This window comes from Cynocephalus volans, chromosome 6 (assembly GCF_027409185.1).
Source record: "Cynocephalus volans isolate mCynVol1 chromosome 6, mCynVol1.pri, whole genome shotgun sequence".
In the NCBI taxonomy this organism is placed as follows: Eukaryota; Metazoa; Chordata; class Mammalia; order Dermoptera; family Cynocephalidae; genus Cynocephalus; species Cynocephalus volans.
Window position 1 is genome coordinate 138,916,285 of NC_084465.1, and position 21,629 is coordinate 138,937,913.

At 35.3% G+C, this 21,629-nt stretch overlaps 1 protein-coding gene across 1 annotated transcript in view; it reads left to right on the forward strand.

Annotated features, from left to right (window-relative positions):
* Nucleotides 1-21,629, forward strand: part of MALRD1 (MAM and LDL receptor class A domain containing 1) — a 632,630-nt gene that overhangs the window by 506,283 nt on the left and 104,718 nt on the right. Inside the window, exons 33-34 of the mRNA XM_063101139.1 lie at nt 2,557-2,758; nt 14,285-14,548. Coding sequence (XP_062957209.1) covers nt 2,557-2,758; nt 14,285-14,548 — 466 coding nt within the window. The remainder of the gene's footprint in view (nt 1-2,556; nt 2,759-14,284; nt 14,549-21,629) is intronic.

The window sequence follows — 21,629 nt, forward strand, 5'->3', positions numbered from 1 at the left end:
AGTTTATTTCAAATACTAAATTACTACTGTAACATGAATTGGCTTTTCAGTAAAAATTTATTTAATGAAATTTAAAATTAAAAACAAATGAAATTAAAATTAATTATTTTTCAAGGATATTACCCACAATCCTTTTTCAAAGTCATAGATGCTTAAAAGTTATTAAAAATAAATCTTTTTTCTGAGGGTTATGATAAACAAAAAACAACCTCAGAATACAATGGACATTATTTCCATTGGAAGCCGCCCTTAATGGGTTTCATTAATCTCATTAACCATAATGAAAGCAGCATTATACTCAGTTCTTAAATAATCCTCCTGATTTTTCCTTGGGTCACTGTGGCTCACAGAAACACTGACATAACATATAATTATTTACTTTAATACATCGGTGGCATTATAAATACATGTTACCATTGGAACAACCTAAAAACTTGTTTAAAAGTTTCTTTGAATGAAGTAGTGAGTTAGCAAAGTTGGCCAGAATTAATTTGGGCTAGTGGAAGAGTCAAATAATGGGATAACATATGTGACGGTAGTTGGAGAGTTTAATGCTTGTGACAGGGAGGAGGTATCATAGTGGGATTTGGGGAAGTAGAGTGAGAAAATGGAAGAAAATGAATTCAGCAAGATCATATAGGATTGATTAAAGGTGAAAAAGGCTGAACACACAGAGAAAAATGATCTGCAGAAATAATTAGAATAGATACATTAATAAATAAAATACATGTATGCTAAGGTTTGGGAGAGGGAGAGAGATTATTAGGGCCGTAGTTTCATGTAATTTCATTTTCTGAACTGATTTTGCCAAAAAAGTGTTACAAAATTAATATAATAAAGCCATTTATTTTTAAATCATTGTCATGTAAACCAGAATTTATGTAACAAGTATAGTTCCCTTTAGTTAGATTCTGTAGAGTTAACCTGTTATCAACAAGTTGAACACTTGACATCTTTTTATTTTTAATTTTTAAGAAATGGGAAAAAATATTATGAATTTGAGAACCAAGTATCCACCAAATCTTTGAACAGAGATTCCTTGGGATGAGAGCTTATTGGTAGGACTGGCAATAGTCAACTGAGCAAAATTCCTTTCATATTGAATCTGAGCTTATTTCATTAACTGAAGAATCAATATAAAAAGTGATTTTTGCTTAGGAAATATCTACTTTTCCAAAATGTTCAATTTGATTATAATGTTAAAGTCTCACATTTCGGGTTTGCAAACTTTCGACACGTTTTCCAGTTTTTCCTTGGTCTATGATCTTTTGGATTTATTTTTGTTTTGTTTAACTTCCATTAACAGTTGGATTTCTGACTTGATTTTGGACTTTTTGTATGGGTGGACATTGGCAGCATGCTTAATTTCTGGCTGTGGAATATTTGGTGATTCTTGGCAGTATTTCTGGAATATCAATTTAATATCATCATATGCATTAAAATGAGTGGTATTATTCTCTCCTTATGATAGCATAAATGTTGAATACATTTTGTGGGATAAATTATCTGTAGATAAATTATAACACTAAGGAAAAAGTAAGAAAGTACGATTTTTCAGTAGGGGGAAATGTCATTGGGAAAAAAAACACTGTTGCAATAGAAGAAAATTACTATCCATGTGTTTTCTTTTCTCTGAGTCTTATTTTTCCCATGTTAAAGAAAGGGTTTTATAAATGACTGTTGGAGTATATTATAATCCACATATATATATATGTGTGTGTATATATATATATGTATGTATATATGTGAGTGTGTGTGTATATATATGCAGGTGTATATATATTATATATATATATTATATATAGTTTCATCATCTAAGGAAATAACTATAAAATTTAGATGCAAAAAGAGAGTATAGAAAAATATCTTTTCAGCTTTACCTTTTTTCCTTATTTAAATACAGATTTTTTGAAGAGCATTAAAGAAATGACATTTGTGGTTTTGCTTTGAATTGCTTTTACTGCTAAAAAATGTTATCGCTTAGCATGGGTATTGGTTTCTTAGCTAATTCTATTTCTATTTTACTTTTTGTTTGTTGCATCTGTTAGTCCTTGCATTTTAAAAATGGCTGGCTATTTATGTTAGTTAATCCAGGAAGACTTCCTATATGTCAAAATGTTAAATATTTCCTGCACATTACTTAGGCTTCTGAAATGATTTGTATAATTTCATATCTATTTATTGTGAGGATCCTATTTTCCTCCAGTAATACAACCTTAATCTAATAGAGACAAAGTTCTGTAGCAATGAAAAATTCTAGTTTTGTATCTCCTTCAGCTTTTTAAATACTTAAGATGGTTACAGTTTTTAATCATGTCCAGTTTGATATGCAAAAAAATGGCACAACAAAAGTCAACAGAGACCCTATTAACAAAGAAAATACAATGTCCATTGATTCATTTTATAACCCACAATATCTATAGATTGAAAATACTACAGTGTATCCAGCTGTCCCATAGCCAGAGACCTCACTTTCATTAATTGATCATCTGGATGCCCATATACCTCTAATGTGCAATCATAAAGGGTTGTTTTTTTCTGATTATTATTTTTTAGGTGTACGTCATTGAAGAATCAGGGCTAAACATCCTGGTGTGGTCAGTGATTGGAAATAAAAGAACTAGATGGATGTATGGATATGTACCTATCTCTAGTCACAGTCCATTCAAGGTGGCATTTGAAGCTGATCTTCGTGGAGACGAGGACATCTTTATTGCCCTTGATGACATCTCTTTCACTCCTGAGTGTGTGTCTGGAAGTAAGTGATTTCTTCAGAAAACAGAAATGAGTATTATTTTTAATATCTAAATACAAAAGAATTGGACATTTCTGAGGAATTGTATTTATTTCAAGTCCAGTCCTACTCATACATTGAAGAATAAAGAGCATGTAGAATAAGAGCTAAAGTTTTTCTGCCCTTGAACTTTGCAATGAAATGATCATATCCTCTAGGCAACAAAATAACTTTGTACTAAAGTTCTTTTAGAAACCCTGAGGAAATTTAGTTCCATTAATATAGCTTTATTGTCTACTTTATTTGTTCCCAAATGTTCACAATAACTGCCCAAGGTAAAGGCCCCACTGGTCACCTATGATCTTCCAGACTGACCTCTCTACCCATATTATCCTTTCCCCTTGCCTGGGCCATTTCCCTTCTCCTAACTGTTTCTACCGTGTGATCCAGAATGCTCACTTTTCAAAAAGAGCAAAAGTTCTGTCATGAAACCTTTTTCTAAAAAATCACCTTATAACAAGAAATCTGAATTTCTGCTGCTTAAGATGCTTCCACTTAAGTGGGACTGTTGGTTCTCTTATAAAGTCTTCAGTTTTTAAATATTGGATAGTAGGGTCAATGTCTTTCTAGCTACTCAATGCCTCTTTTAAAATTTTGTTCTTACAGCCCTATTCAAAAGGTTATTTTTCTGTGAGGCCACCTCTGGGTTCATATTCTTCTCATGGTTTCCCTCTGGATCCTAAATCCTGGGCAATCTCAACTTCCAGGTGAAACAGCCTGTGTAAAACACTGACCTCTGATTCCAATCACCTTCATAAATGTTCTTCCTCCGTAACCCCACTCTCAGTATTACATTCTGGCCCTGTCATCCCCTCTGAAATCTCAGGGTTGAAAATCTCACGTAATCATTACGCCTTCTACTTCTTGATCACTCCTCCTGAACCTGTTTTTTAGTAATATTGATATGGAAAAAGAACATTTTAGATTCGCAGGGCGACATTTTGTAAATGAGACAAATGCAATACAATAAAGCAGCTCCAGCAATTCTGAGTCAGCAGAGAAATGCACTTGTTTTTATAAAGCCTATTTTCTTTAGCCATGTGAGTTTCCAAGGGTGGAAGGTGTTTTCTGTTTTTCTTCTATCATTTGAAATAAGTAGGCTCACATTTGTCTCTGTGATGAAGAAACATTTTACAGGTCTGGTAGTACATTGATACTTTAAAACTTTATGAGAAGTTGTAAAGTATTTGAAACAACAGTGAGTGTGGAATTATAATCTGCTTGAAAATACTGTGCATACATACACAGATTTGTCAGGAGTCTAAAAAGAGGGAAAACACCATTAGACACAACTGGGGTGAGGGTAGGAATCAGATGATCTCCATATAGGAATTGGGTAATATACTGGGTTGAATAGTGTCTCCCCCCAAATTTTGTATCCTTCCCAGGACTTCAGAATGTGACCTTATTTGGAAATAAAGTCTTTACATATAGAAATAAGATGTAAGTTAGGATGAGGTCATATCAGAGTAGGGTGCACCCTTGATCTAATATGACTGGTGTCCTTATAAGAAAAGAAGAGACATGTAAACAAACACATAGAGAGAACACCATATGAATGAAGGAGGCAGAGACTGAAGTGATGCATCCACGAGCCAAGGAATGCCGAGGATGGCCAGTAAAACCAGTGCAGAAAGAAAGGCATGAACCACGTTCTCCTCTAGAGCCTTCTGAGAGAGCATGGCCCTGCCAACACCTTGCATTCAGACTTCTGGACTCTACAACTACTGTAGAATAAATGTCTGTTTTTTTAAGCCATCCAGTTTGTAGTAATTTGTTATGGCAGCCCTGGGAGACCAGTACAGCTGGAAAAATTGAGATCTACTTTATAATCAAGAAGTGGGTTCAAATGTTCATTACACTAAGGCTGCAACATACACACTGCCGGAGGAATGAGCCTCGGGTTCAGTGGAGCTACCTGCCTCCCATATGGACAGTGGAATAAAAACTAAGGCTATGGTTCAAGGCGAAGGATGATCACATTTACGTAGCATTTTCAATTGAGGATGTTGTTAATGAAAATTTACTCCTTAGTAAGGGTATTTGTGCTTTTTGATCCAGTTGATAAGAAAAGCCTCAAAAGTCTCTTGCTTATAAATAACCATTAGGAAATGCTTTAATTTTTTTAATTAATTTTTCAGTGACTGTATCTTTTCTAAATATCTGTTTAGAACCCAGTTACTTTGTTTTTAACTACTTCATTTCCTTACTCTCAATACAGGTTAGTGAGTAAGTTCTGTAGATTTTGCTTTCTTTTCTATTTTACTGCCCAAACTCTAGTTCAAGATCTTATTATTAATCATTAGAATCCCTGTAATAGACACATAACGGATTTATCTAGTTTATTCACCACCACCCCCACCTGCATACACATATAAACTCCGTGTTAGTCTTCTAGTCCCAATTATATCATAAGTTCCAGAAAGGTGGACCTCTCATCTTTCTCACTCATGCAGATAACAGAAGGAATATCTTACTGAAAGCAACAAAATCTGACTTGGGCTAACTTAAGCAAAATAATAATAATAAATTTATTGGAAGGATATTGGACAGCTCCAAAATTCAAAAGAAAGGCTGAGAATCCAAGCCAGAAAAGTAAGAAGGAAGCAAGTGAGGTGGACGATATCACAGGGTGAAACTGGCTGATACCCCCGCTTTTGAATTCTCCTTTCTGAAGCTGGGCTGTCTACTCTCTTGCCATCATTCAACATAATCTCCAATAGCCCCTGCATTACTTCCTCAAAATTAAAAGTTCTGGTGGGAAGCAGACATTAACCAATCTTAAGTCCACATTTCAAAGTTTTATTCATTACTCTCTTGCACCTAATTTCCACATCACAAAATACCCTATAAGATATACCGTAGGAGAACTGTAAACTTAAGCCTAAGAGTATGTGAAACAGAGTACAGCTTCATGTGGGGAGGATTAAAGATAAGTTCTTGAAGAAGTTGGCTATTTTGCTTCTCATTTTGTCAAAATCAAGCTTGACAAGTCTGCAACATTTAGGCCAAATTATAACACTGACCAGCAACAATAAATCCTCTCTACCTTAATGGTGTATGGTGGAGAGAGACCAAATAAAAGGGAAATTAATGAAAATACCTAAACTCATGCAAGTTATAAAGAAGAAAAATGCTTAGATGCTCACAGATGCCTGCTAATAAGCTTCCTATCCTTTGGTAAGACTCCTGTCATCTCTATGTGTCTCTGTCTGTACAATAATTCCTTTAAATGAGACTTCTTGCCTTTCTCTACTCTTGCCTCATAACCTCTCATCTCCATGACTTTAGTCCTGCTGCTTCTCCGTCTGGGAACACACTGCCCTTTATCTCCTCTTGCGTAAATCCTTCAATTTCAAGGGCAGAGCAAAAGCCAACTTCTTCAAGAACTTATCTTTAATCCTCCTCACATGAAGCCATACTCTGATTCACATTCTCTTAGCCTTCAGTTTGCAGTTCTCCTATGGTATATCTTATACAGTATTTTGTGATGTTTATATTTTGTTTCCTGTCATTTTTAGTTTCCCTACATCAGAAAATCCTCATTGTTGTTATCCTGTCTTTTTAGAATTTAGTAAGAATGAGTGATCTTTAACTTTAAGGTTGATCGAGAAAAATATAAAATGAATTTCAAGTCAGTATATCATATAGAGCAGATATCCCTTCTATTGTATATTATAGTAGTTTTAGAGAAATTATTTAAAACATGGTTTTAATGCAAGAATCATTTTTTATCATTTTGATTCAGTTAGTGATTCATAAGGCCTCATTTAAAAATGAATAGTGATGAATGTATAAAAGGCTGAAAGAAAATGATTATCAGTCAATCCTGATTCACTTATTGGATCATAGACTATTATAAGACTTTAAATCTATTATTGTGGTTCATGAAGTTCTTACTGTTTGTCAAAGGACAGGGTAATTTCTTTTACTCCTAGAAGGGATATCAGATTTGAAGGCAAAACACTAGAGCCAGAAAATGGCATTAAAAGCTAATACCAGGCAGGCTCAAGAAAGCAAAACCTGCATCCCATGCTTGACAACCTTTGGACGAGCTTGCCTGCTATACTAGGAGGTGCTTATTTCTAGGTTTCCTGCTGATCATCAGGCTGGAAGGAATTTTGTTGAATTATGGGGAAAAAATCCAAATGACAACCATGGAAAAATCATTCCCAGTGTGAACTGTACTTCATTAGCCTGGATTTGACAAGTGTCTCATACTAAACCTGAAGATAAAACACAAATCACTGTCTCAACACTCTGTCTTAAAGATGAATATTTTATGTGAACAATGATATTGACCATGGAAATATATGTAATAGATACATTAATATCTATGTAATATAATGCATATGTAAAATAAAATAGAGTATGGTCGCTTAGTTATTTTTCTACCTTATGGAAACAATAATCAAATCCTAAATTCTTAGTCACTTTTGGAAATTATCATACCCTTTGCTGACTCTTATTTTTGATCAGAAATGCTCAGCATCCAACTGTTTTTAACAGGCCAAGTATGTCACAGAGGTTCTGTGAGCTTTTCACAGCCAGGATCAATCTGGCCCTGTTTTGTTTCTTGGGCTAATAGAATCTACTTTTATTACAATTTTCCTGATTCCCAGGAGCACATATGTGGTTCGCTGGAAAGCATCCAGACTTTATAAAAACAAGTTTGTTTGTTGCCTAAGAAATAGAATTAGAATGTGACTCTGCTTCACTAAGAAAATCTAAATATTAAGACAGATTTTTTTTTTTTCAAGCAGAAAAATAAGTAACTTTAACAGAATGACCAATTTTTCTGATAGCACCTTATTGGCACGTAAAAACATTTTACCCAGAAAAGGCAGGTTACTCTTTGTGAAATACTTGGAAATGGGAAAAAACAAAAACAAAAAAATACTTTCTTGGCTCAGCAAAGAGTGAACGTGTGTATGTGTCTGAGTCTTTGAGTCTTCATTTTGACTAATATAAACTTGCTCAAAATAAAAAACCTGAGGTTAGAGAAAGGACCAAGTTTTGATGAAAAGGGGCCCAAAGAAGGGATAAATCTGTGGCTGGGTCTTTTCTGCTGGGTGGAAATGGTGATTGACCAATTTGGAGGACAGTACAAGATTCGAAATATCCAGACCTTGCTTTTTGCCCTTCCTGCTCTTTCTGATTGTAATGCAACAAATGTAAACATGCTGGCTAGGTTACTTCCTGTAGGTTTTCATATACATATATTTTAGCTTATATCTTCATATTTGAGCAGGCCTGGTCTGACCAACAATCTCCAAGAACACGTCTTATTTAATGGGACAAGATAACCCAACACAATTTAATAGAACCATTTTAAATTGTTTCTGTTAGGAAAGCTAATACTAATTAGTCTCTACAAACTATGTGTTTTATAAAAATAATGATGCAATCACACACCATGCTCCAAACTTTAGTTTAAGCCACTTATGCATATTCCTCAAAATTTACTATTCAGTTAAACATGGCTATATTTGACTTTGTCTTTGGTGCCAGTGCTATCACAGCCTGTCATTGTTCTGTTTGCTTGGATCACAGAGGTAGTTGAGACATTCTGCCTGGATGGTTTCTGATAGGTTACCATAGAACAGTATTTGACTTCTGAATGGTCTTCTCCACTGCTCTCCTCATTGAATGACTTGTCTCTCATTTGACCCTCCTAAAATAATTAGAATGGGTGTTCTCAAAGTGCATATGAAATTGAAACCTATTCCCTCATAGACAGATGGCCTCAAACTCCTAGATTTTTTTCAATGGCATATATTTGTGCTGTGTGATGGATGGATAGATTCTCACTCTCCATTCTCAAACCAAGAGTAAGATCTACTGATTGACTGATACCAAAACACCTCTTCATAATTTCTGTAAGTGAAAGCTTTTCCACCAAAGTACAATGCTTGTCATATTTGGAATATTAATTATCTCATCTGTAATTTTAGAGTTTTATGAGGGATAACATGAGCATAGATATGCCTGAATCAGCAGTGGGTTTGTAGATACCAACTAAGAATAATAGACCTAACCCATAAGACATTGGAGAACCATTTTGTGTGTTCTTTGAGAAATGTGTGCTGGAAGTGATGTGAAGAATGAACTAAAAGAGGAATGTATTTAAAAATATTGGCCCTAAAGTTAGAAGTCAAGAGTTCAGGATTTGAGGAATTCTTTAGCTATTAAATAAAGTTGCAATAAATATGGACTAGAGCTATCAGTGAACAACAGCATTAAATTAAGCCAAGTACATAACCTGGTCCAACCCTGCACATAATCAAGGCCACACTAACACAGATATGTCCGACCTGGAACTCCAGCACCATCTGGAAATGATAAACAGGAATGAATCTGTAATCCACTGGGGTCTCTCTGGGTTCCAGGCCTCGTGACAAGAAAGAAATGATGAGCAACTACCCTAATACTGCATATTTTTATGTATTTTCCCACCTTTACAGAAGTCTTAGATTATTTGGGGTAATACAAAGACAGAAAATCTATCATTCGTGTAATTTCAGTCCTTTGCAGTGTTATCACTATTTTTGTTAGGAAGGAATCCTCTGTATTTGTGGCAAATACTGATGTTGAATAAAAGTGATGACTCTTTTGGGGCCCCTTAATGCATTCTGTTTCTTCAGCTCTTGATTTTCTTTCAAGTCTGCAGCCTCTGAATATACCGGGAGAAAGAGAGAACTCTGATAATAGGGTTTTCACTTCACTTCACCATCTCATGTTTTCTCTTGCTTAGTGGCTCCTGGTCCACTGCCCAGCTCTCTCCTCCAGTCTTTCTGTTACTAGTGAATAGCTTCATGGTTTCAAATAATCTGCTTGTGAGTGTGCATATGCATGCACACATATTTGCACACATGCACATATATATAGAGAGAGATGCATATGTAAGTCCACATAAGTATGCTTATGTAAATTTCAAATTTCTGTCAACTCTTTCCTATATTTATTTTAGCTTTAGCCTTGGCTAGCTGCAGCTATTCACTTTGAAATTAATGATCACTTTCTATTTGGCATCTGTTTTCAGATACTTATCAGCTTCCACACTGGATCTAACGTCTGTAAACTTTTCAGTTTCCTTCACTTTTTATCTCTCCTGTCAGGCTTTTGACTTTTTGCTCATGCAGAGCCTCTGACAGGCCAGACAAGCCCTCCTGACTCATCACGTACTCCTCATGCTGTCTGCATTTCTCCACGTGTGCTCGGACCCTTCTCTTTTCTTTACTCAGAACAGAGGCTACGTCCCATCTTTCCAGGAATATTTAAGCTATTAGATGTATAAAAATGAATTAAGAAGCTGAAAATATTTCGCTTGTGGCTCCCCATTACAGATGACTATTTTTTAAATGGAAAAAGAAATTAATATTTGTGTACTTTATGAAGAACTCTTATGAAAAATATAAACATAAAATTATAATTCAAAATAACCTCAAACCAAGAGTTCTTATGAATTGCCACTAAAACATTACAATCTTCTCCTCCTCCTCTTTCCTCATAGTTTTTTGTGATCCTTAAGAATATTGTTAATAAAATACCTGCCAGACAAAAATGATTGCCAGTTTGTAACAGATGCATTATGTTTTACAATATGCATTTTTGCCATCTGTGTCACCAAGTATGGCAATATTTGACAACCACTTAATTTCTGCTCTTTAAAACTCAACTTCCCACGTGCATATCATTTTTCTTTCAAAACAGACTATTAATTTTGCTTTCACTAAACATATTAATCATAAAGATAAAAATCCATCAGGTTATCCTTAGGCACTTTAGGCTTTAACTGAATTTGTATGAAATTCATAAGAACTTGAATTTCACTATGAATTATCAGTATGCAATAATTTTTATTGCTATAATAAACATATTTTTACTGCTGTCCAAACATAAGTGTACAATGAAAATTATCCTGTGGGAGGACAAAAAAACATCCATAATGTCAGGAATTGGAGCTGTCTGCACAGCACACAACAAAGTGGAATCAGAGCAATATCTTGGTTACTGAGAATGTTGAACTTAGTTAACAGGGCCAGTTCCTAAGCCCCTTATCCCAAGTGGGGTTTTTTTTCCTTAAATATTTTACTTTCCCCCTTCTAAGATCTATTAGAAAACAAAATGGACAGGTTTATTCTTACACATTTATAGACAACATTTTTTCTATTTTACAGCAGTTTTAGGTTCATCCAAAATTAAGTGGAAAGTACAGTGAGTTCCCATATACCCCCCACCCAAGCACAACCTCCCCCACTATCAATGCCCTGCAACAGAGTGATACATTTGTTACAATCCATTAGATGACCTTACACTGACATATCATTATCACCCAAAGCCCATAGTATACATTAGGGTTCACTTTTTGTGTTGAAAGTTCTATGGATTTTGACAAATGTACCCACCATTACGGTATCATACAGAACAGTTTCACTGCTCTAAATATCTCCTGTGTGTCACCTCTTCATTCTTCCTCACCCTATTCCCTACCCCCCAAATCTTAGCAGCCACTGATCTTTTTACTGTTTCCATATTCTTGCCTTTTCCCGAAAGTCATATAGTTGGAATCATACAGTGTGAAGTCTTTTCAGGTTGGCTTCTTTCACTAAGTAGTATATGTTTAAGGTAGAGCTGAGATTTTTCAGATTATAAAAAGAGGATAGTTAATATTGTACCTATTTTACAGAGTTAAATGAGAGACTTCACCTTTAAAAGGTAACTCCATGGGTGACACCTAAGAATACATCTATTAAAATTAAAATTTTAAGAAAACGTTCTAAACTGTAGCCATGCTACTTAAGAAGTGTATACACTAGAGTACATCCAAGTCAAAAGATAAACATAGGACATCATCCAGGAGTTTTCATCTTATTTGAATACCTGAAGGAAGTCATTTCTATTGCAAAAGCATAGATACATTATGTAGTAGAATACAGCAATTTGTATTAGGATAAAACAAGAGACTTAAAAGAAATGTTGAGCTAATGAAGAATTGCTTCTGGCTAAGAGCCTCCCTAGATTCCCCTTAGGAGTGCAAATTCATGTTCTTCCTGCATCAAAAATATTTCAGTGGAAAATTTGAGAAACAATGCAGAGGGGACTTAATTTAAAGCAAAATACACTTTGATGGTTGGATAGTGTTGTAAGTTGGGTTCGCTGAGAAGCCAACTCTGAGGCAAATTCCCATGAAGAAAGTTCATTGGAAATTCTCTCAGGAACATCCCCTATAAAGGAGTGAAGGAAGCAGAACTGGGCAGGGTGGTGGGGTGGTGATTGAGCTGTGATGCAGGTGCAGCAGAGCCTCAGCAGATGCTGTGGGGAGCTCTGGAGCTGCACTGGCCCTTCAGAGATGTCCCACATTGAGGTATTGGGCCTGGGCCATCTTATCCCTAATTCACCAGTCAGTGAATGGAGCTGTTCCTGGGAAGGTATATAACTTTGGAGGGCAATTCCTGGAGCTGGGCTCAACGATGGGTTGTCAACTGTTAACCTCCCAACAGCTGGGGGAAGGGACACCTTGATGTTGATGAAAGAACCTGAGCAGTCCAAAACAGTATCCACCACAGGCTCACTGGTTTCTTTGCAAAGATTGGCCTAGAATGACTGAGTTCTGAGTACCTTTTAATAAAAACAATTATGGAATTTAATGCAATTTCTACCTTCAAATAAAGGAGAGAGTTTTATTTTTGCATATCTACTGTAATGAAGAAATATAAAGTAACTTACACACACACATACAAAGACATTCTGAAAAGGGGCTGGGAAGCATAAGCAATCTGTTTTTCTTGGACTAGAGAAGATTTCCTCCTGGTTTTTTTTTTTTTTTTTTTTTTTTTTCCAGAAAAGCTTAGCTTAGCTAAGTAATAGGTATATAACTAAAGTTAGTTCTAGATTTTCATTACATGCAAAATGTTTATTAAACTTTTTCAACCTTTGATAAGTTCATAAAGATAAATGTTTAATGCATTAATTATTTTAGAAAAAATAAAATTAAAGATGGCTATCCTTCCTTAAATGTGACATTAATCTAGTGAGAAGAATGAAATTTATTTGGCCACGGTTATGCATCAAAAAAAGCTATATATAAAGACGTAAAAATTTAAACTCAATTTACTTTCTAAGTTTGAATTTAGAATTTGTACCTTGGAATACTGCAATTGTATATGCTGGTATGATTTCAGGCAGTTAGATTAGAACATGTTACCAACATCTCAGTCATGTGTTTCCCCTCCCCCACTTAAATATACTGGTTTCCATGAACACAGACTCTCTAAGCATGACCACATATATCTCGGATACATGGCTTTGATCATAGGGTCAGAGACTAAGTACATTCTAGATATATCTCCACTATTGGTTGAATGGAAAGGGAGAAAAATGTTCAAATTTACTACACCATCTTTTATGTATAAGACAAATTATTCTTCTATGATCTGTAAGTAAAAGTATTTTAGAAATGTAAAAAAAGCAAAATAAACTATTTTTGAACTAGTCCCCCACTGCTATCTGGCTCTATTTATTTATCCCTTCATATATTGATGAGTCAATCAAGAGCTAGCAGAGACAATATGGAGTATAAGAACTGTCCCACTGATTATATTCCAGCAAATTAATGCAATCCTATATATTCACATACATTCTCTGACCTCTAGAAACATCAGCTAGTCAACACTCAACACTTTTAGCCCATGCTATAAGTCTGACAAAATGTATCCTTCGCTGCAGAATAGTTTTGTGTAATGAAAGTTTATTAAACTAGCATTGGGTCTTTGGATACTTAAAATGTGTGGACCTTGGTATCCTCATCTGTAAAACAAGTTGGCTGGATTTGACCCAAATTATCTTTAAGATTCCTTCTAGTGCAATATATTTTATCCAACTATGATTTTGCCTCTACTTTAGATATGGTAGTACATGAACAGTAACCAAGGTCCAAGGGCAAAGCACAGTGTCTTAAGACCATAGCAGACCTTGACTTCTGTGATTCAACAGTGGCCAAAGTGTCAGGAGGCAGATTCCCCAGGTGGTGGCTGCTGACAGTTAGTAAACCATATGCTGATATAATAACAATCCCCTTAAATTCTAAAACTATGAAATGTACCTTTACAAAGTGCCTAACTTACTGTAAAAGTATCTTTAAACTTTAAAAGTAAAAGTATCTTTAAGCTTTAGCTGTAAAAATATCTTTACTCTCAAGCAAAACCTGACTTAGTGGTCAAATGTACAGCATGGGAATTAAAATTTCTTCTTTAGTTTAAATGTGTCAGTTTTCATGTCAATCATGCCCTTTTTAAGAATGTTGTTTCTGAGATTAAGATAAGGCAGATTCTGTACTCACATTTACATGTTTTGTAGGGCTCATATTATTCCTAACTGGACATTAATTTATTTAAATTATTGAAATGTTCTATTTCTGTACAAGAATGAATGTGTCCTCAATGTTACAACACTGGGTGGAGCAATAACTTGATTTGCTCTCTTTCTTAGGTCCTGTCAGAGCACAGCCATCACCCTGTGACGCTGACCAATTCCCTTGTATATACACACTCCAGTGTATCCCTCTCTCTGGGAAGTGTAATGGACAGGAAGATTGCGTAGACGGATCTGATGAAATGGATTGTTCCCTCAAGCCCTCTCCTCAGCCCTGTGGTGAAAAGGAGTTCCAGTGTTCTGCAGACAAGTGTCTCCCATCCCTCCTGCTGTGTGATGGAGTGCCCGACTGTCACTTTAATGAAGATGAATCTGGCTGCTGTGAGTTATTTTCACTAACTTAGTGTGCCAGAGAAGAAATGCTATTTTGAAATAATAGATAGAACTTGACAGATAAAACAAAGTTCGCTACAGTCTTACCATGATCGTATCATCAATTACAGTTTTTTTGTGTTATGTTGCGAAACAAAGCATGTAGCCCTCGTTTAGCATTTCTGGAAACACTTCATTTGTGGTCACACTAATTTCTTTTAAGCCTATCTTATTTCCTTTGCTATTTACGTAGGGATCATTCATATGGGGGATGCCCTGATGCATTTGTTATCTTTTTAACACATTTGCTGGGCTTGAATGTGTTCCCCAGAAGTTCATGTGTTGGAAACTTGATACTTATAGTAACAGTGCTAAGAGTGGGGGAGATTCAGTTATGGTATCTGACAGATGGTATCTTTGATAGGTTTTTGGAACTTGAGGACTGTGCCCTAGAGAATGGATTAATCCATTTAAGGGTTAGTGGTTCAATGGGTTGTCAGTGAGTGATTCTGATGGCTTTATAAGAATTGCTAGTGATCAAGTTAGCACTCTTGCTCGTGCCATTCTCGCCATGTGATATCCTGGTCACCATGGGCCTCCCCACCAAGAAGGCGGCCCTCACCAGATGTGTTCCCCGGACCTTGGACTTCCCAAACTCCAAAACTGTGATAAACAAATTTCATTTTCTTTTAAAATTGCCCAGTTTGGTGTTCTGTTATGAGAGACAGAAAATGGACTAATACAACATGTTTATGGAAATGGTTTGAAGAAGTTTGATTATAATTTCTTCCCAATATAGAGGTCCACAACAATGGCTCAAGTAAAGGGCCACAGACAAATATCAATTTTAATGAATATATATATAGTTAGCATTTGGTTCTGGACAATTTCCTGTGTAGATGTCATGTCATTAAGAATTTATGAGCTGCTTAATTCTGAGGTCATAGGTTTGAATCTCATTCTTCCTAACTTACTATCTGTGCAGTCTTGGGGAAGTTATCTGAGTGCTGCCAATTTCAGTCTCATCATCCATGTAATAAGGTCAATAATACCTAACTTGCAAGGTTATGAGGACATGAACAAATGCATGAAAAATCCCAGTTCCTCCATTGAGCAACTCCTATTTTTATTGTAACTATCTAATGTCAGATTGGGAAGAAAGAATGTGAGTTAAGAAATAATTATGCACATCTTAAGGTAAGTACATGATCATGGTGAAGTCCAATACCACTAACATCTTATTTAATTATTTATTTGCTTGCTTTTATTTATATTTTATTATACTATATTATAGTGTTTGGTGAGGGCTATAGTGATAAAGGTCCATAAACCATATGTCAATGATCACAGTTTTTTTGAGTAGTAAAAAGCAGTTTGGAATGGGACTGTAAGATGGGAAAATTGAAAGAAATATAAGGCTATTTCAGTGTCCTATTAGTGTGGGCATCCTGACTTATGATAACTATTGGAAAAGAAGTAAAGATGAATGAAAGAAAAGGGAGATGCCCTTTGGATGTTTAAAGGCCTTAGCCTTTAATCGGTGAAATTCTTTTTCCAGTTTAGGCTTAAGGATTAGCTTTTTATCTCCCTGTTATTTTATACATATATATTGTCTTTGTGATAAAGGCAACTTGTCAGGTCTTATAATATTTTCTTAGAGGCAATGTAAGCAAATGGAAGTGAATTGAAAGAGAAATCCTGCCAAATTACTTATCCCTGTTCCCATCAGGGCTCTAATGCAATTTAGAAATCATATTAAGTTCAATATAGTCATGTGGTATTTGGCTTCAAATAAGAATGCTGTTTAAAGAGAAGCTTATGAAAGAACTGTGTCCTTATAATTTTAGGCATTCATTGGAAAATTAGAGTTTGACTAGTTAGTCATATAAAGTTCTGCCCCTAAAGGGAAATAAACCCACATTTATAAATAAGATAAGGAAAAAGTGCTAGAGCAAAAGTATAGAATAAAAGCACTCAATGATCACAATTTACCAAACATTTGAAGGTATAATAGCTTTTTTCTGGGATCCCCCATTGATTCAGAATGGTATTTTGTAAACTTTCATTCATTCATTCACTCATTCACAAACCTTTATTGAGCCTAACTGATACTTCTTCACATTGTATTGGACATGGATGACACACATGGATATGATGCTGTCCCAGCTCAGGCTATAGATCCACTATACATCACTGAAGGAGACTAGTAAACAAAAGTTGGGAATATGAAGGGTCTCCAAAAAGTTTATGGAAAGATTCATATTGTCTTTTAATTCTACTTTAGTATAAAATTTTTGAAGTAGTCTCTTACTGTATAAGTTCTGTGACAGAGATAAACACACAGTGTTATAGAGCACATGGGGTACTCTGTACGTGTGGTGCTAGGGAGCCTGTAAATTTTAACAAGAAAGGTGATTGCAGAGCCTAATTGGTAAAGACAAGTAGCCATTAGAGGAGTAAATTGGAGATGCTTGATTCAAGGGAAGAATATTCCAGGAATAGAGAATAAGTCATTTCAGCAAAGTCTATTTTTTGTTACTGGAATAGTGCTCTTGGTGAGAAATGCAGAAAAATTCTAGAGAGATAATCAGGGACCAGGTCTTAAAGAGTCCCCCCAATAACTGTGTTTAAGTAGTACGAAGGAACTTCAAAAAGTTCATGGAAAGATTTGTATTATCTTTTAATTCTACTTTTCAGCAAACTTTTTGAAATACTCTTGGATATGAAATTAGTTGGAAAGAGGAAGAGGGACTGGTTAGGAGCTGTTGTGGTTCAAATATAAAGAGATCGACTAGATAATGGTGTGAGGTAAAGATTATAAATAATTTAAGGAACAGTCAGATGATGAAGAAGAGAAAGGACTCAAGAATGACTTCAGAGTTTCTGTTTTGGATATTACGACAGCTCATATGCTATTTCCTGAGCTGGGAAAAGAGGAAGAGGACATCTTAAGGGAAGATCATGGCTTCATTTTAACATGTATTTGTGGTACCTGTGACCCATTCACATGGAAATGTTAAGAATGTGTTTGGAAATGGATATCTAGAGCTCAGAGGAGAGAGAAGCAAGATATATAAAGATACATGGCCCTGAGCATAGGATGTTTGAAGCCATGGGTGTAGAAGAGAACAAAGAGAGAGAAAAATGGTAATGTGGCCAACAGAATCTCAAGGAACACCTGAAGGACAGTTAAGAAAAAGCAAACATTGAAAGACACCGAGAAGATGTGGTCATAGACATAGGAGGGCAGCAAAGAGAAAGCCATGATCTTAAATCAAAGGTAGAAATCCTCAAGTATCAGAGGGTATTCATGGGTCAGAATGTTGCTGACAGATCAAGTAAGACTGGGCCTAAAAACCATAAATTGAGAAAAGCAAAATGTCGTTCAGGTGATACTGGAGCGAGAACTTTCTGTGGAGTGGGAGGGCAGAGTTCTGAAGCCAATCCTTTTGAAGAGCAAATTGGAAATGGCAAAGAGAAAAATCATCTGTAGACAACTTTTCAAGAAGTTGTCATTGGAGTGGGATGTAGGATAAATGAATAGTTTGGTTTGTTTTGAGTGGTTTGCATGTGTTCAAATATAGGAATAAGGATTCTGAGATGTTTAAAGTTTTAGGCAGAGAAAACAATAGCAATTGATATTTGAAGGCCTTTATTATTGCAGACAAATTTTTTAGTGATCAGAATGTTTAGACAAACCTGTGATGAGTTCACCATTTTGAAATAATTCATCTTTAATATAGTCTTTCCATTGGAAACATGTAAATTTCTTATAAACTGAGGACATACTTTTTATCAAAAATATCCCCTTTCTGTAAAAAGAGGAAATGAAAAACTAAGCACAGTTAATTATATAGAACGATACCACAAAACGAGGAGCACTCTTTTCAATAATATTCCTCTGAGAGCAATCTATTCACCAGGGAAGGTTTCAAGATTTCATCAGATGTCATATTAGTCAATATCCTAGCAGGAAATGGATAGCCCATTGATAGTTCATATGTTGAGAATATATTAATAAGGACATTGTTTATTAGAGAAATGGTATGCATAGCAAAGCCACAAGGAATAGTAAGGAGGAGCTTTTATCACATACAGACCAAAAGGTGTGAAAGGAGGAAACAATTGCCTGAACCTGGAGTCACACAGGGTAATTTAATAAGAGGTGTGGCATTTGGTTAAGAGAAGCAAATAGTGCAAGCTCACCTCACAGAGCCTCTTCTCTCTCTATTAATCTGCTGCTGGTACTACCCATGGGCCAAAACCAACCATATGCTAGAAATCAAAGAAACTCGTTGATGTCTCCTTATAGTTTACCCTCTCAGGGCCCAGAGCGGGAAGAGAAGATGGAGAATGGACCAGGAGAAGCAAATAGAAACTATCCATCAATGATAGATACAATTTTTCTTTGTTGTATATATTAATAAAGAAGGAAGAATAGAAAGTAATTGGCTGAATTTATTTTCCTATAGTCATAAAATTTCCTTTGCTTTATGAATGACAATAAATATTAATTGCATTCACAATTTATTTGCTATCTACTTCTAAGAGGAAACTGATATGTATCCAGTAAGCTTAATGTTATATTATTTAAAATGCCACTGAAGCTAATTTTTTATTTTCAAATTTCATAAATTAAAAGGTTTATTTTTATTTACCTGTTAACTTTCTATTTTAAAAAACTCATGAATTAAAGCCATTTCCTTTCTTATATATTCTTTTGTATTTCAAAAAAATTAGTGCCAAAGTTTTGGACTTATTTGACTTACAAGTTAGAACTTTTTATTATACAGTCAACTTGAAAAATCAGTCACACTGGAATAAGGTGAAGAAATATTGATGGATTAGTAAGTGTTTCCAATAGAAGAAAGTTTCAAAATATATGCTTTACAAGTAGATGGGTAGTATCTATCAACTTTGTATACAAATTTTAACATCTAATATTGTTTAAAACCATAAAACTATCATCTCATATGGTCCCTTATCACTTTGCAATGAAAAAGGGTGATGACAAAAAATGTGTGTGCACTTAGAAGTATACACACACACACACACACACACACACACACACACACACACACTCTCATATACATAGATATACAGATAAATGTATATACATATATACTCATTTTTTACAAGTATCTTTTCATCTTATAAGAGTGGGAGGTTTATTCTTTTTCCTATTTTGCTTGGTTTGCGATGCAATTTGTCTTGTCAATGTTTATTCTACAGTGATTAAACCCTTTGGAAAAGCTTAAATATCATTGTTCTCCTGGGACCTTAGTCATTTCTAAAATCTGTTTCCAGCCTTGTTTTGTAGGTTCATCTGCACTGCTTCCTTACCCAAATTTCCCAGTCAAAGGAAAACCATTTTATTCACTGTTCTAATATCCAGCTTATTGATTCTCCCTCTATAGACTTAATTTCCACTTTCCTAAATACCTTTTCTCTGGAAACATTAAAATTTAAAACACATTTCAAGACTCTACTCTTACTTTCAGCCTTTATAGATCTCCCTGTGGAAAGGAATTCTTGCGTTTATAATACTTGTCTCTACCAATGTTTTGCCAACTAAGTCTGACCTTACAGAATTTCTTTTATTATTGTTTTGAACTGTTAGTCACTCCGGTACTGTAATCTTATTATCATTGCTGTATACATTATGGTCACTCAATTTTTAAATCCCCTCTCCCCGGCACTATCCATTCTAAGGGCTAAGCATGGTGTCTTACATGTAGTGGAAGCTCAATAATATTTATTTGTACGAACTGATATTCTAGAACCTTAGGAAGAATTGCTCAATAAAGCGTTTGCTTAATTTTTTCAGAGCCAGTACTTGCAGCTAAAGGAGATACATATTCTTAAAAGTACCATTTTTTATGTCCAACTTTAAAATAAATTTTGATGGGAAGTTCTTAACACTAAATTGCATCAGTAACCTATGATACCTCAAACAATTTTTTACAACCCATTACACTTGAAGGAGAATAGGAAGGAAAAATGCAAGAATACAGTTTCAAGATTAAGATCCAAGCTTCCCAAGGGATAAAGTGGACATAATTGAGTTAATCAAGAGTCACATCTGAGGGAGGAAGAGTCCTTTGCAGAACAAGATTGCCACTGAACAGTTGTCAGTGTTCTTGATGGGCATCAGTAAACACATTTTTTATTTTTTTTTAAACAACCCAAGTATTGTGAGCAGTAACATCTCTATCCTATCAATATGCTTGTCCTTTGAAGTTAGGTCAGACTCTACTTGTGGCCCCCAACAAGCAGACTCTAATTACTAAAATACCTCCATGATGCATTATAACAATGCTGCAAAGGCACATAATCATAGTACATTGAGCTTCAGTGACCGACATCATCATCACTCAGGTTTAGCAGGTACCCAGTAACTACCCATGAATATGCCCCAGTTGATGAATTTCTGTCAGTTCAATTGCACATAATATCAAGACCATTAGGGGAGCAACAGAGCACAAAGACATCTGCCTAGAATTAAAAGTTGACTCCTCATCTGAAATTAATTGCAACTCTATACCGTACATGTAGTGCATTTGATTACATATGTAATACTACAGTATACATGTTTTATTTTGCTAGGGCTACAATAACAAAACACACAGACTGTGTGGCTTAAACAACAAATATTAATTTTCTCATGGTTCTAGAGGCTGGAAGTCCAAGATCAAGGCTTTGGCAGGTTTGGTTTCTCCTGAAGCCTCTCTTCTTGGCTTCTAGAAGGCTACCTTCTTGCTGTGTCCTCACATGGCCTGTCCTCTGTGCATGTACATCCTTGGTGTCTGTCTCTCTTCTTATGAGGACATCAGTCATATTGGATTAGAGTCTTATCCTAATGACCTCGCTTAACCTTAATTACTTCCTTAAAGGCCCTATCTCTAAATACAGTCCCATTGGTGATTAGGGCTTCAACACATGAATTTTGGGGAGACGCAATTCAGCCCACAAGAATGAGCATCTGGGAAATGATTCTACTGACACAGCAAAGTGTTTGTTTGTTTGTTTGTTTTTGCAGCAATTTTCACATTAATAAGTGGAAATTTTCTTCAAAAAGAACTGTCTTCTA